General features: G+C 45.3%; 1 protein-coding gene across 22 annotated transcripts in view; it reads right to left on the bottom strand.

Moving 5' to 3' along the window:
• The window catches only part of KMT2C (lysine methyltransferase 2C), a 422602-nt gene that overhangs the window by 274836 nt on the left and 133674 nt on the right, over positions 1-14092 (bottom strand). For 17 of the 22 annotated variants that reach the window (XM_070077275.1, XM_070077280.1, XM_070077282.1 and 14 more), the window contains one exon: positions 13787-13948. In XM_070077275.1, coding sequence (XP_069933376.1) covers positions 13787-13948 — 162 coding nt within the window. Of the gene's footprint in view, positions 1-13786; positions 13949-14092 lie in introns of those variants that run through there. The other 5 variants (XM_070077278.1, XM_070077281.1, XM_070077279.1 and 2 more) reach the window with 2 other exon arrangements.

Below are 14092 nucleotides of genomic sequence, written 5' to 3'. Positions count from 1 at the left end.
AAATCTTAAAAATGTTATTATCACCCAATGGTAAGTCCTAATTAGGGAGGCTTACTAATTAAATCCTGGTCCCCTCATCTACACTTATAATATTTAAAAATTGGCTTTAGAAAATACAGGATTAGGTAATGAAAATTTTCCAAATCATTTTGTAAAAACATTATTACATATAATGCTTCTAGGGAACTTTTTCTGGCTGTTTTTTGTTTTACTCATAATGAAAAACACTGATAGAGATTTCTGCTGACCTAGCTTTTTTATCTTTCTTTTTTGCTCTTTATTAAGGACATATGTACAAAAAGGAAATCTTTCTCCTCAGCCCCCAATAAATGCTACATCATTTTATGCCATGGCATTTTTAGAGTGCATTTGGCATTTCATCACTCATTTCACTAACTAGTTCTATGATAATAACTGCCTGATTAATAATTGATTAGTGGCAATAAACAGTAAATCCTTAAAACAGCACTTGTTAATAACACTTATTTTGTACCAGATACTATTCTAAATACCATATATATAAACAAACAGCAACCCAAAATTAGGTGTACTCTAAGCTCTCTTTACAAATGAGGTAATCCAACATTCAGATAAAGCTGCCCCGTGCAGTGCCGGCATCCCATATGGGTCAAGTCCCGGCTGCTCCACTTCCAATCCAGCTCTCTGCTATGGCCTGGCAAAGCAGAAGGAAAGCCCAAGTCCTTGAGCTCCTGTACCCACATGGGAGACCCAGAAAAAGCTCCTGGCTTCGGATCGGCCCAACTCTGTCCTCTGTGGCCATTTGGAGAGTGAACCAGCGGATCGAAGACCTCGCTCTCTCTCTACTTCTGCCTATGCCTCTCTGTAACTCCGCCTTTCGAATAAATAAATCTTCAAAAAATAAAAAATGCAGCAACCAGAGTAAAACATCAGGTAACTTAAACAAGATCAAACAGTTAACTCCAGAGTTTTAGCTCTAAAATCTGTGATGTTCTTAAAATTTGGTTTTCTCACTTGTAAAGTGATATATTTTAATGATTAGCTTTAAAAAAAAAAAAAAAAAAGTGTACAGCCTGGTGGCTGAAACACTGGCATCCTATATCAGAGTGCCTGGGTCTGATGTCCAGACTGCAGCTTTCTGCTAATGAAGACACTGGGAGCCAGCAGTGTTGATTAAAATAACTGGGTTCCTTCCACCCATGTGAGAGACCTGGATTGGTTTCCCAGTTCCTGCCTTCAGCCCAGCCCTGTCAGGCACTGCAAACATTTGGAAAGCAGGCCAGATAACGGAAGCTCTCTGTCTCTCAATAAATAAAAAAATTTAAATACATAGAAGCACATTTGAAACTACATAGTTCCCAGAAGTATTAATCTTTATTATGTATCCTTCCAAATCTTTATCTATGCACAACATAAAGAGTTTAGCTTTGTATGCTTTTTACAAAATATAGTACTAAAATTACTGCTTTACATTTCTGAAAGTTTTTTTAATCAATAATATATCAGAGGGGCTGGCACTGTGGCATAGCAGGTAAAGCCACCACCTGAATCCCATATGTGCGCTGATTCATGTCCCGGCTGCTCCACTTCTGATCCAGCTCTCTGCTATGGCCTGGGAAAGCAGCAGAAGATGGCCCAAGTCCTGGGCCACTGCACCCACATGGCTCTGGCTGTTGCAGCCATCTGGAGAGTGAACCAGCAGATGGAAGACCTCTCTCTGCCTCTGCCTCTCTGTAACTCTGCCTTTCAAATAAATAAATAGATCTTTTTAAAATTTTTTTAAAAAAATAATGTATCAGATATTCTCCCACTTCAGTACCAAAAGATCTATCCTTCTTAGCAAAAACTGCATGGTGGGGCCAGCACTGTGGTACAGGCATCCCTTATGGGCACCAGTTTGTGTCCCAGCTGCTCCACTTCCAATCCAGCTCTCTGCTAGTGGGCCTTGGAAAGCAGTGCAAGATGGCCCAAGTCCTTTGGCCCATGCACTCACATGGGAGACTCAGAAGAAATTCCTGGATCCTGGCTTTGGCCTGGCTCAGTCCTGGCCATTACGGCCATTTGGGGAGTGAAGCAGTGGATGGAAGATCTCTCTTGTTTTCTGTGACTCTCCTTTCAAATAAATAAACCTTTAAAAAAAAAAAAATGGGGGAGGAGGGTGTCAGGGAGGCACAGCACTGTGGCTTAGTAGGCTAAGCCTCCGCCTACAGTGCCAGCATCCCATATGGGCGATGACCCTTGTCCCAGCTGCTCCTCTTCTGATCTAGCTCTCTGCTTATGGCCTCAGAAAGCAGTAGAAGATGGTCCAAGTGCTTGGGCCCCTGTACCCACGTGGAAGACACAGAAGTTCCTGACTTCAGATCAGCCCAGCTCCAGCCATTGTGGCCATTTGGGCAGTGAACCAGCAGATGAAGACTTCTCTGTCTCTTCCTCTGTCTGTAACTCTACCTCTCAAATAAATAAATAAAATAAAATAAAAAACTGCATGGAAAGTCCATCTAATGGGGGTTACCAAAAAAAAAAAAAAGGGACTTGGCTCCTCAAATTCATGGAGACATATAAATCCCTAAGACTCCTGTTGACAGCTGATGGATTAAGGATGCAGACTTGATCTAATTATGGCATCTGAGAGGTGGGCCTAGTGGGAGGTCTCACAAGAGGGATGGTTATGTAAGCTGAGTGTGCTTCCTGTGTGTGTGTCTCTGCTTCCTGGTTCATCACATGACTGTTTATCTGCACATGCTCTGCCACTGCCAGCCTCAATCCTCATCAGATTGAAGACTAACACAGCCACCCAACCTCGAACTGGGAGCTCCCAAAGGTAAGCCAAGGTGAACCTTTTCCTTCCCAGGTTATTCTTCTAATGCACTTTAGTTAAAGTAACAAAACACTGACTAATAGAATGGTTTATTGTTGTTGCCAACTCTTTCCTACTACTGATATTGTTCTCATGAATACCTTTGCATTATGTATACACTTGCTGCGTACAATGAGAGCATTCTCTTACATTCTTCCTCATTTTCCTGGACATTCTTGGTGCGAAGTCCTCTAGCAGTAACCAGTTTTCCTAAACCTTTACTATTTTCCACATTCTATCACATCATTAATCATTTATCCTAATCCACTGCAAAATCCCAATCCTATATCCTCAAATGCTTCTATCTTCTAGCCATGCCAAAAACTATATTCCTCCTCTGTAGGGACTAGGATCATTCTTCCTTCCCATCTATATTACCAACAATCTACTGTTTGCCTTGACTACCTCACAGTTCAGCTATTAAAACAGCCTACCTCCTCTGTCTCCACATTATTCCTCTCTTCCTATGGCTACCAGGGTGTTTTCTAAAGTAGCCATCATGGGGGAGGGCATTGCGGCGCAACAAGTTAACCACCAGAGAAACCACATCCAAAACAGAGAAGTCCTGGCTACTCCACTTCTAATGCAACTTTCTGCTAATGCACCTGGGAAGCAGCAGCTGACGGCTCAAGTCCTTGAGTCCCATCATGCATGTGGTAGAACCAGAGTTGTTCCTGGCTCCCAGCTTTGGCCCGGCCCAGCCCTAACTGTTGTTGCCATTTGAGAAGTAAAAAAAAAAAAAAAAAAAAAAAAAAAAAAAAAAAAAGTAAGCTCTCAGGATCTCTGCCTTTAAATAGATAAATCTAAACAAAATAGTCATTATGGGGTCGGTATTGTGTTACAGCAGATTAGACCATGTCAGTATGCTGGTTCAAGTCCAGAATCCAATCGAGCTTCCTACTAATGGGCCTCAACATGACCCAAGTACTTGTGTTCCTGCCAACCACATGAAAGACCCAGATGATGCTCCAGGTTCCTAGTTTTGGCCTAGAGGGGTGAACAGGTGAATAGAAGATCTATCTTCCCCACCCTACCCCCATCTTATATATATATCTGTCTTTCCCTCTCTTATTTTGCCTTTCAAATAAATAAATCTTGAAAAATAAACAGGGGTCAGCACTGAGGCACAGCCACCCCTATAACGCTGGCATCCCATACAGGTGCATACGGGTGCAGGTTCAAGTCCCAGCTGCTCCACTCCCTATCCAGCTCCCTAGTGGCCTGGAAAAGTACTGGAAGATAGCTCAAGTGCCCGGGCCCCTACAATCCACGTGAGACCTGAAAGAAGATCCTGGATCCTGGCTTTGGCCTGGCCCAGAACCAGCCACTGTGGCCAAATGGATGTGTACTAGCGGATGGAAGATCTCTGTCTGTCTCCTGTCTCTCCCTCTCTCTGTAACTCTTTCTGATAATTAGATAAATCTTTTAAAAATGGCTAGGTGCATTTGTAACTTATATAGCCATCAACTCACCAAGTATTTGAGACCCCACATTCAACAGTACAAAATGCTAGAGATAACAAAGTAACTGGGCCAGGTGTTTGGATCAATGGTTAAGATGTCACTTGGGGGGCCGGTGCCGTGGCTCACTTGGTTAATCCTCCATCTGCGGCGCCGGCATCCCATATGGGCGCCGGGTTCTAGTCCCGGTTGCTCCTCTTCCAGTCCAGCTCTCTGATGTGGCTCGGGAAGGCAATGGAGGATGGACCAAGTGTTTGGGCTCCTGCACCCACTTGGGAGACCAGGAAGAAGCACCTGGCTCCTGGCTTAGGATCAGTGCAGCGGCCGATTTGTAGCGATCGTAGCGGCCATTTGAGGAGTGAACCAACAGAAGGAAGACCTTTCTCTCTGTGTCTCTCTCTCATGTCTATAACTCTACCTGTCAAATTAATTAATTAATAAAAAAAAAAAAAAAGATGACACTTGGGTCTACAGCCCATACTGGAGTATCTGGGCTCAAGTCCTCAAGTCCTAGTTCCACTATGATTCTAGCTTCCTGCAAATATGTACCCTGGGTGGCAGCAGGTGATGGCTCAAGTACTTGGGTGCAGGGCAGGCACTGTGGCACAACTGATTAAGCCCTGGCTTGCAATGCCAACATCCCATATCACAGTGCCAGTTCTAGGCCCAGCTAATCTGCTTCCAACCCAGTTTCCTGCTAATGCACCTAGGAAGGGCTTCTATCTCTGCCACTGATATCAGAGACACAGATGGAGTCCGAGGCATTTGGGAAGTGAACCAGCAGAAAATATTCCCCTTGTACAGATGTGTCTCATTCTGTCACTCTGCTTTTCAAGTAAACAGGTCCTGAAAAACAAGTACTTCATTGGGGCTGGCACTGTGGCACTGGTTCAAGTCCCAGCTGCTCCACTTCCGATCCAGCTCTCTGCTATGGCCTGGGAAAGCAGCAGAAGATGGCCCAAGTCCTTGGGCCCCTGCACCCGCATGGGAGACCCAGAAGAAGCTCCTGGCTCCTAGATTCGTATCAGCGCAGTTCCCGCCACTGCGGCCAATCGGGGAGTGAACCAGCAAATGGAAGACACCCCCCCGCCTCCTTCTCTCTCTCCTTCTCTCTCTGTGTAACTCTGACTTTCAAATAAATAAATAAATCTTTAACTACAAAAAAAAAAAAAAAAAATGTACTTGAGTCCCTGCCACCTACACAGGAGATCTGTATTGAGTTCCTGTCTCCTGGCTTTGACTTGGCTCAGCCCTGTCTCTGTCTCTCTCTGTCAACTGGGCAATGAACCACACTCTTTTCCTGCCTTTCAAATAAATAAAAATTTTAAAATACATACCTCCCTAGTCCCTATTTTATAACCACTAGAATACAGAATAAAGTCCATTAATAGCGCATTCAAAGATCACTGTAGCTTGGCCCCAACTCTACACTAACCCCCTGTTCTAGACACCCACCACCAGGAAAGGTGTTTCTTACGCTTCCTTCCTCACTGTGTGGTTCACGTTACTTCCCTGGAACACTCTCACATTCTTCTCACCCCACTTAACTAAATCCCACCAACTCTTCAAGGTCTAACTGAAGTACTGCTTCCTCCAAGCCTCTGAGAACTCCTCTCAGCCACAGTGTATCTTCTTCCCAAGTTGACTGTCCACCCCAGCATATATTTAGCACTTAACATGTTCTTCGAGTAACATGTGCCGAATGAAAGCTGTAAAATGTCACAGAAGGGTAGAGAAGATACAAAACTTGTGAAACAATTTCACAATTGTGCATTATACATAGTTACTGCTATCATAAAATTAATAGCAAAAACAAAGGAAACAATTCCCCCATCTTTTATGTGAGGTTTGTTCTACAATGACACAGATTAAGTACACAAAGAGCTGCGTCATCCCTGCCTGTCTTAATTTGTGCTCTTAAATCCTTCAAATTCTACAAATAAAGAGATCTGCACTTCCAATTCTAAATACAATATTGGTAATTCTACTAAATTTTTCACAGTAGCCACCAACATATTATGCACAGGGGCAATCATAAAAAGAAATCATTCCTATTGCACTCCATAACTTCTACAACTTATCCTGCCAAGAAGTTCTAAAAATAGCCACAGTAGCACAGACATAATAAAAAAAATTAAGAGAAAAGGAAGAGATTAATCAACTTGCTAAAATTAAAAAATAAAAATGGACCAGGGTGGAGGGTGGGGGCTGGCACTGTGGTGCAGCAGGTTAAAACCATGGCCTACAGCGCCAGTGTCCCATACATGGGTGCAGGTTCGAGTCCTAGCTGTTCCACTTCCAATCCCCCTCCCTGCTAATGCTCCTAGGAAAGCAGCAGAGGATGACCCAAGTCCCTGAGACCCTGCACCCATGTAGAAGACACAGAAGAAGCAGCTCCTGGCTCCTGGCTTCAGCCTGGCAGAGGATACTGAAGCCATTCGGGGAGTGAACCATTGGAAGGAAGACCCCTATCTCCAGCTCTGCCTTTCAAATAAATAAAATATATCTTAAAAAAATATATATATTGATGGAAAAATTTATTCCATTTCAGCTAAAATTTATATTCAGCCCAAAGAGCTCAGAGATTAAAAATTAAATCACATCTTATCAAGGCTCTCTCACATGTCCTCACCAGGGAAGCTTGCAGAGGGCATCTACTGTTCTCCATACCTAAAAACTGACCATTCAAAAAACTTATTTTATTAATCTGAACAGCAGAGAGAGAAAGATAATTAGTTCACTCCTTGAAATGCCTCCAACAGTCCAGGTTAGACCAGCCCAAAGGCAGGAGCCATCTCTGAATGGCAGTTGCCCAACCACTTGCACCAGGAAGTTGGAATTGGAAACGGAGCCAGTACTCAAACCCAGGCACCCAAATTGGAGCGGCAGTGGCTTAATCGCTGCACCAAGGCCACTACTTACTGAGTTCTGTTTTGTTTTCTTTCATTTTGATATGGGAGGCAGAGAGACAGAAAGAGCTATCTACCATCCCATGGTTAACTTTCTAAATGTGTGCAATAGCCAGGGTGGGGCCAGGCTGAAGCCAGGAACTCAATCCAGGTCTCCCACATGGGTGGCAGGGATCCACCCACTTGAGCCATTACCTGCTGCCTCAGACGGCATGTATTAGCAGGAAGCTGGAATTAGGAACCAGCTGGGCCTGAATCCAGGTACTCTGATATGGGAGGTAAACATCCCAAACAACATCTAGGCCAAATGCCCATGCCTCAAACGGATCCTTTTATCTTAGAAGTTTCATGAAAAATCCCCTCAGTGAGGGGCTGGTGCTGTGGCAGGTTAAAGCTCCGGCCGGTAATGCTGGCATCCCATATGGGCTCTGGTTCAAGTCCCAACTGCTCCACTTCCAATCCAGCTCCCTGCATGGGCTAGGAAAGCAGTAGAAAATGGCCCAAGTGCTTGGGCTCCTGCGCCTGGGTGAAGAGACCCAGAAGAAGCTCCTGGCTCCTGGCTTTAGATCGGCTCAGCTCTGGCCATTGTGGCCATTTGGGGAGAGAACTAGTGGAGAGAAGACCGCTCTCTCTTTCTCTGGCTCTACCTCCCTCTCTAACTCTGCTTTTCAAATAAATAAAATAAATCTTTTTTTTTTTTTTTTTTAAGAAAAATCCCCTAAGTCATAACTTCAAGTGCCTTAAGCACAGAGGGTTGGAAAACTCTACCTGCCTAGAGAAACTAGACTGTGGCATAGGAAATTACACACAAAGCAAGGAAAAAAGGAAGTATGACTTGTCAGCCCATGGACTACATCTAGCATCAGGCATGGTTAAGAAAGTTTTAATAAATCTCTATTGCCAGGGTGGGAAAATAAACTGTTGTGATACTTCTAAGCTTACAGAAAAATCCATATTCATGAAGTTTACATATAAATAACCAATATATTAAACACAAAATTGTTAAGGAGATTAAAAATCCTATTCTCAAATATTGGAAATTCCTATAAATAAGTCAAAAAACAACAGTAAACTATGCTGAGATCAGGTGAAATTGCAACTGCCAACACATAAGAAAGGCTGACAGTCCTGGACCACACAGAAGTTAATTTAAAATATTTCAGTGCCTATAAAGTCAAAAATTTCCACATCTTATTTCTTGAAAAACTTCAATCATAAGAATTATGAATTTTACATGATCTTAGAAAGCATGAATACTAATAGCAGTATCTCTCAACTTCAAACTATTGTTTTGTTAAACTGTACATACCATAATGCAGTAGAGTTTTCTATCATCTAAGTTTCTAACTAGAGAAATGAAAAGAAGGGTCTCACAAATACAGAATAGCAAGTCACCTGCTGCAGAGCCATGTTTTGCTGGTCCCCTGTATGACATCACTGGTTATGCCTAATTCTTCTAAAACAACAAGGCTCAAGGTGATTTTCTAATAACAGTAACTGCTCTCTGTAAAGAAAGTAGTTCAGAGTATAAAGAGTTGACCCAAAAGGGGCCAGGGAAACCCTACCCTCACCACCTGCTGCTGCAACACCACTCCAACCCAAACTCTGGTGACTTAGTAAGAAAATGGTACAATGTTTTATTGGCTTCCCAATTCAGTAAAGCGAATTTATAGTCTAAGGTAGGAATAAATAAATAAAATCAAAGTTTCAGAATAGTTTCTTTAACATTAAGGGAAATAATTAGATCTCTACAATGTGCATGGTCTGGCAGGAGCTTCTTTCGCAATAGCCAGACTGGATAAAGATCATACGGCACTCCAAATAACCAAAGAATTAGATAATCTTTACAGTTCAGGAGAACTTTAAGACAAATGTAATTTCACTGTTGCACTATGTACAACAGGAAATTCCTACTTATATTTTTTTCTTTGTATTTTATTTATTTATAGTGGGGGGAGAAAGAGAGAGAGAGAGGAAGGGGAAAGATATGTATCTTCTATCTGCTGGTTTACTCCCCAAATGGCCACAAGAGCCATGGCTGGTCCAGGCTGAAGCCAGGAAGCTTCGGCTCCACCCAATTCTCCCACATGGGTGACAGGGTCCCAAGTACTTGGGCCATATTTTGCTGCTTTTTCCAGGGAGCTAGACCGGAAACAGAGCTGCCAGCGTTCAAACCAGTGTTCTGATATGGAATGCCAGTGTTGCAGGCAGCATCTAAGCCTGCTGTGCCACAACGCCAGCCCCCATATTTACACTCTTCTATCTACTTTTCGAACTCTGCCTCTGGGGCAGACATTGTGGCCTAACAGGTAAAGCCACAACCTGCCACACCAGCATCCCACATGGGACCCAGTTCGTGTCCGAGCTTTTCCACTTCTGATCAAACTCTCTGCTAAGGACCTGGGTAAAATCTGTGGAAGATGTCCCAAATATCTGGGCCCCTGTCAGCTACATGGGAGACCCAGATGAAGCTCCTGACTCCTAGCTTTGGCCTAACCATTGCAGCCATCTAGGGAGTGAACTAGCAGATGGAAATCTCTGTCTCTGTCTCTCCCTCTTTCTGTTATCTCTGACTTTATAGAAATAATATATATATGACTTTATATAAATAATAATAAATAAATAAATATTAAAAACCAAAATGTCTGCATCCCACATCAGAGTGCTTGGGTTTGATACCCAGTTCCGGTTCCTGACTCCAGCTTCCTGCTAATGCAGACTCTGGAAGTCGGTGGTGATGATTCAAGTAATTGTGTCCCGACCACCCATGTGGGAGACCCGGATGCTGGCTTCAGACCACCCAGTCCTGGCCACTGTGGGCATCTGGGGGGTGAACAAGTAAATGGGAGTTTTCTCTCTCAAAAAAAATAATAAATAAATTTTAAAGATTTTTAAAACTCTGCCTCTACAGCACTGTGGGCACAGTGGGTTAAGCCACTGTCCACAATGTCAGCATCTCATTTGGGTGCCTGGTTGAGTCCCAGCTGCTCCACTCTAGATCCAGCTCCCTGCTAATGGCCTGGGAAAGCAGCAGAGGATGGCCCAACTCCTTGGGCCCCTGCACCCTCGTTGGAGACTTGGATGAAGCTCCTGGCTTTGGCATGGCCCATTGCTAGCTACTGTGGTCATCCAGGGAGTGAACCAGTAGATGGAAGACCTCTCTCTGTCTCCCTTTCTCTCTCTGTAGCTGACTTTCAAATAAATAAGTAAGTATAAAAAGAAAAATCCAAACTCAAGCAAAGTATAATGGGCAGTACATGGCTTTCTCAATATCCAAAGACAAACATGCAAATCTGCTTTTTCAAAAATGTCATAAGGCATCATGTCTAACTTAACACAAGCCACTAAGCTAGAGGTCATCTAAATAACAGGAGCAATTTGAAAACCTTCACCTCTATTACATTTCACAAGGAAAATTAATTTTCATTTCTTTGGTGGATTCTTGCCAATGTCACAATCAAACCTAAATTACTTTTGGGACACATTAGCTTTACTTCCAGGGTCTTCACTCTCCAACCACAGGGTCTTTTCTGAATGGATCCTCACAAAGGATTGTAAAAAAGGCACACAATTGAAAAGTCTTCCTTCTTTCCATTTCACATATTCATCCCAATCAATCAGCCGGTGTGGGGCGGGTGCTGTGGAGCAAGGGGTTAAATGACCAGCTGGGTCACCTCATCCCACATCCCACAGTCAGAAGGCTTTGGCCTGGCCCAGCCTTGGCTTTTGTGGTCATTTGAGATGTGAACCACCAGATGGAAGACCGTTATTTATCTATCTATTTACCTATTCATATCTCTCTCTCTCTCTCTCTCTCTCTCCCTTTCAAGTAGATGAAAACAAACTTTTTAAAAAATAAAGCAACTGGTGATTCCATCCCTTCCAAAGACATTCAACATTTAAGAGTTCACTCAAGGGGCCAACGCTCTGGCGAACCAGGCCAAGCTTCCGCCTGCAGCACCAGCCCCACATCCTCCCATACGGGTGATGGTTTTAGTCCCGGCTGCTCCTCCTCGCATCCAGCTCTCTGCTATGGCCTGGGAAAGCAGAAGAAAATGGCTCAAGTGCTTGGGCCCCTGCAACCGCTTGGGACACCCAGAAGACGCTCCTGGCTTTAGACTGGGCAGCTCCAGCCTTTGTGGCCATTTGGGGAGTGAACCAGCAGAGAGAAAACCTGGCTGTCTCTCCCTCTCTGGGTCTGTAACTCTAACTTTCAAATAAATAAAATCTTTAAAAAAAAAAAAGAATTATGTTAAATAGTTTACAGTCATCAGAGCTGCCAGAACTTTCTTATAAAGAAGGCTATTACTAGTTATCAAATCTACAAAAAAAAAAATTGGTAAGACTTAGAATTGTTTTAATCATTTTCCAAATTTTTAATGTTTTGTTAGATTACAGTCTGTAGAAACTTTATTTGGAAGGCAGTTACAGAGAAATAGGGAGAGACATATCTTGCATCTGCTGGTTCACTCCCCAAATGGCCTCAATGGCCAGAGCTGGGCCAGGTGGAAATCAGAACAGCATTCGGGTCTCCCACATGGGTGGCAGGGGCTCAGCGCTATCCTCCCGAGCGCTTTGGCAGGGAGCTGGATCGGAAGAGCAGCAGGGATGAGAACCGCAGCAGGCAGTGGCCTGCCTCTGCCACGACACAACGCCTGATCCTGAAGAAATGTTTTAACTTTTCAAAAGGCCACCTTCTTCTTTATTCATGGTTCGAGAGCTGAAAGTCTACACAGCAAAGTGGTAAAACCCTAAATCAACCTTTCTTCTGGTGCACCCAGGAGCTGCCCCGACGCAAATGAGCTCATTACCACAGTAGGGGCTAGGGAGGTGACAGCATGGGCCTACTCTTTCTAGAATAAGAATTTAAGTTGGAATCTAAATGTAAGAATCTTGAACTAACCTTCAGTAAAGCCAAGAAACGCTTTCCAAATAAAGTGTGAAGCCATCGAGTTAAAGCTAACTGCACTTGCTTTAAGGGATGCAAAAAAAGTGGCAAAGGCATCTAAAGTTACTTAAAACTCCACCTTCCTGAAACTTCAGTACATTTTATACCTACATGCTTATAGTGTAAGCTGCATAATGAATAAACCCTAACTTTGTATCACAAAAAAACCGTAACCTATTACAATTAATGTATACATTCTGCACTTGTTGCCATCATGATTTGTCACAGCTAGGTAAGACCTAAGCAACAAAATATGGAAGCATGATGAAGGCCCTGAATCATTTTCAAGGTAAAAAGAGAGCAAAACGAAATGCATCCAGTCAAGAGCTAAATGGGTTCCCACACCCCAGGCCTGCTACGCCAGTTAACACCACTATTTTTACTCCAAATCACTAAACATAACAAAACTATTACCAAAAAAAAAAAAAAAAAAAGGCATCTGAACCACAGAGACAGCCTGCCCATAAACGTGCTGGCTTCCTCCACGTCCCAGCTCACCCTCCACTACCAACAGCTCAATGAGACTGTCACACAATGAAATGAGTAAGCAGCGAACGCCATCCTACAACTTCCAGAGACAGCCACAGACCTTCCATAACACACTGAGGAGCCACAACAGCGGAGCGGCTCCCTGGCACAAACACGAATTCCTTAATTTTACAGGCAAAGTTGTCGAATGCCCATTTTTTTTCTGGTTTTTTGGTTGCTGGGTTTTTGTTTTTTGTTTTTGTTTTTTTCCTGAAAAAGCCAGTTCTGATCATGGAATGAACTGGGGGAATCCAGTGCTAGCGTAAGCTCAGAAAACAAACGAAAACCTACTGCTAGGCGAGTTACGGCCACCAGTTCGGCAACATTTACACCTATGCTGCAGCCGAATAAAAAGTGCTCTCCGCAGTGTGCCTCGTGAAGGAACACTGGCTACGTCTCCGAAAACTTGAGCACGCTTCTCCCCTCAGCTGTGCGGTCACGAGAAAAGAGTTGTCTTTTCGGAGCCGGGCGGTGCGGTGCTGGGTGTTGGGGGAGGGGATAAAGGAAGAAGTCAAATGGCTTCCTAATCTATCATTAAAGAAGAAAACACAGGTTTGGGAGCAGGAAAAGTTGAAGGAGCAGCCAGCTGACAAAGAAAACCCGCACTCGGCCTTCCGGCTCCCCTCCGACCCCACCCCCGCCCCCCGCCGCCCGGGCCCGAGACCACCTGGCCCAGGCGTTTTGACAGCTCGAGAGTTTCCCGAGACCCGGCCGCTTTGTAGTTGGCGAGAAATTCCGTCGAGGGGGACTGCCTGGGCGTGCTTCGCTGTTTGTTTTTTAAATTAATCCTGCTAGGCCAGGACGAACCGCGGAGAAATCCTCTCCGAGAGAGAGAAGCCCGGAGGAAAACGCAGCGACAAGGCCAAAACTAAAAAGTAAAGTGTGCGGAGCCGAGCGCCGGCGGGGAGGCCGGGGGCGCGGGCGGCCGCCGCGGGGCGCGGGCCGGGCCGGGCTGGGCCGGCAGCCGCCGCCGCCCGAGGCCCGCCCCGCCCCCACCCCGCCGGGGGGCGCCGGGGCGCGGGGGGCCGCGGGGCGGGCGCCCGGTGACAGCTCCGGGCCGGCGCCGCCGCTGGCTCCCGGCCTGGCTCCCTCGCACTCAACTTACTTCTTTCTGGCTCTCTGGAAAGGGGAAGCGCCATCTTTGCGAGGCCGGCCCCGAGGTCTTTTGTCTGCGGCTGCGGGGCTCGGGGCCGGGGCTCCGGGCTCCTCGGGGGGTGGTGGCGGCGGCTGCGGCTGCTCCACGCTCCGGTCCTCCTCCGACGACATCCTAGTCACCAGGAAAGACACATGGATCCCGGTCCTCCTCCTGGGGGGCGCCTCCCGCCGCCGCGGCCGCCGCCGCTGCTGCTCGGGTTCCTCCTCCCCGGCTCAGCCTCTCGCATTTCCCGCAGCCCCGGGAGCAGCAGCAGCA

This window comes from Oryctolagus cuniculus, chromosome 7 (assembly GCF_964237555.1).
Source record: "Oryctolagus cuniculus chromosome 7, mOryCun1.1, whole genome shotgun sequence".
Classification (NCBI taxonomy): domain Eukaryota; kingdom Metazoa; phylum Chordata; class Mammalia; order Lagomorpha; family Leporidae; genus Oryctolagus; species Oryctolagus cuniculus.
This window is presented reverse-complemented; position numbering and strand designations above follow the sequence as displayed.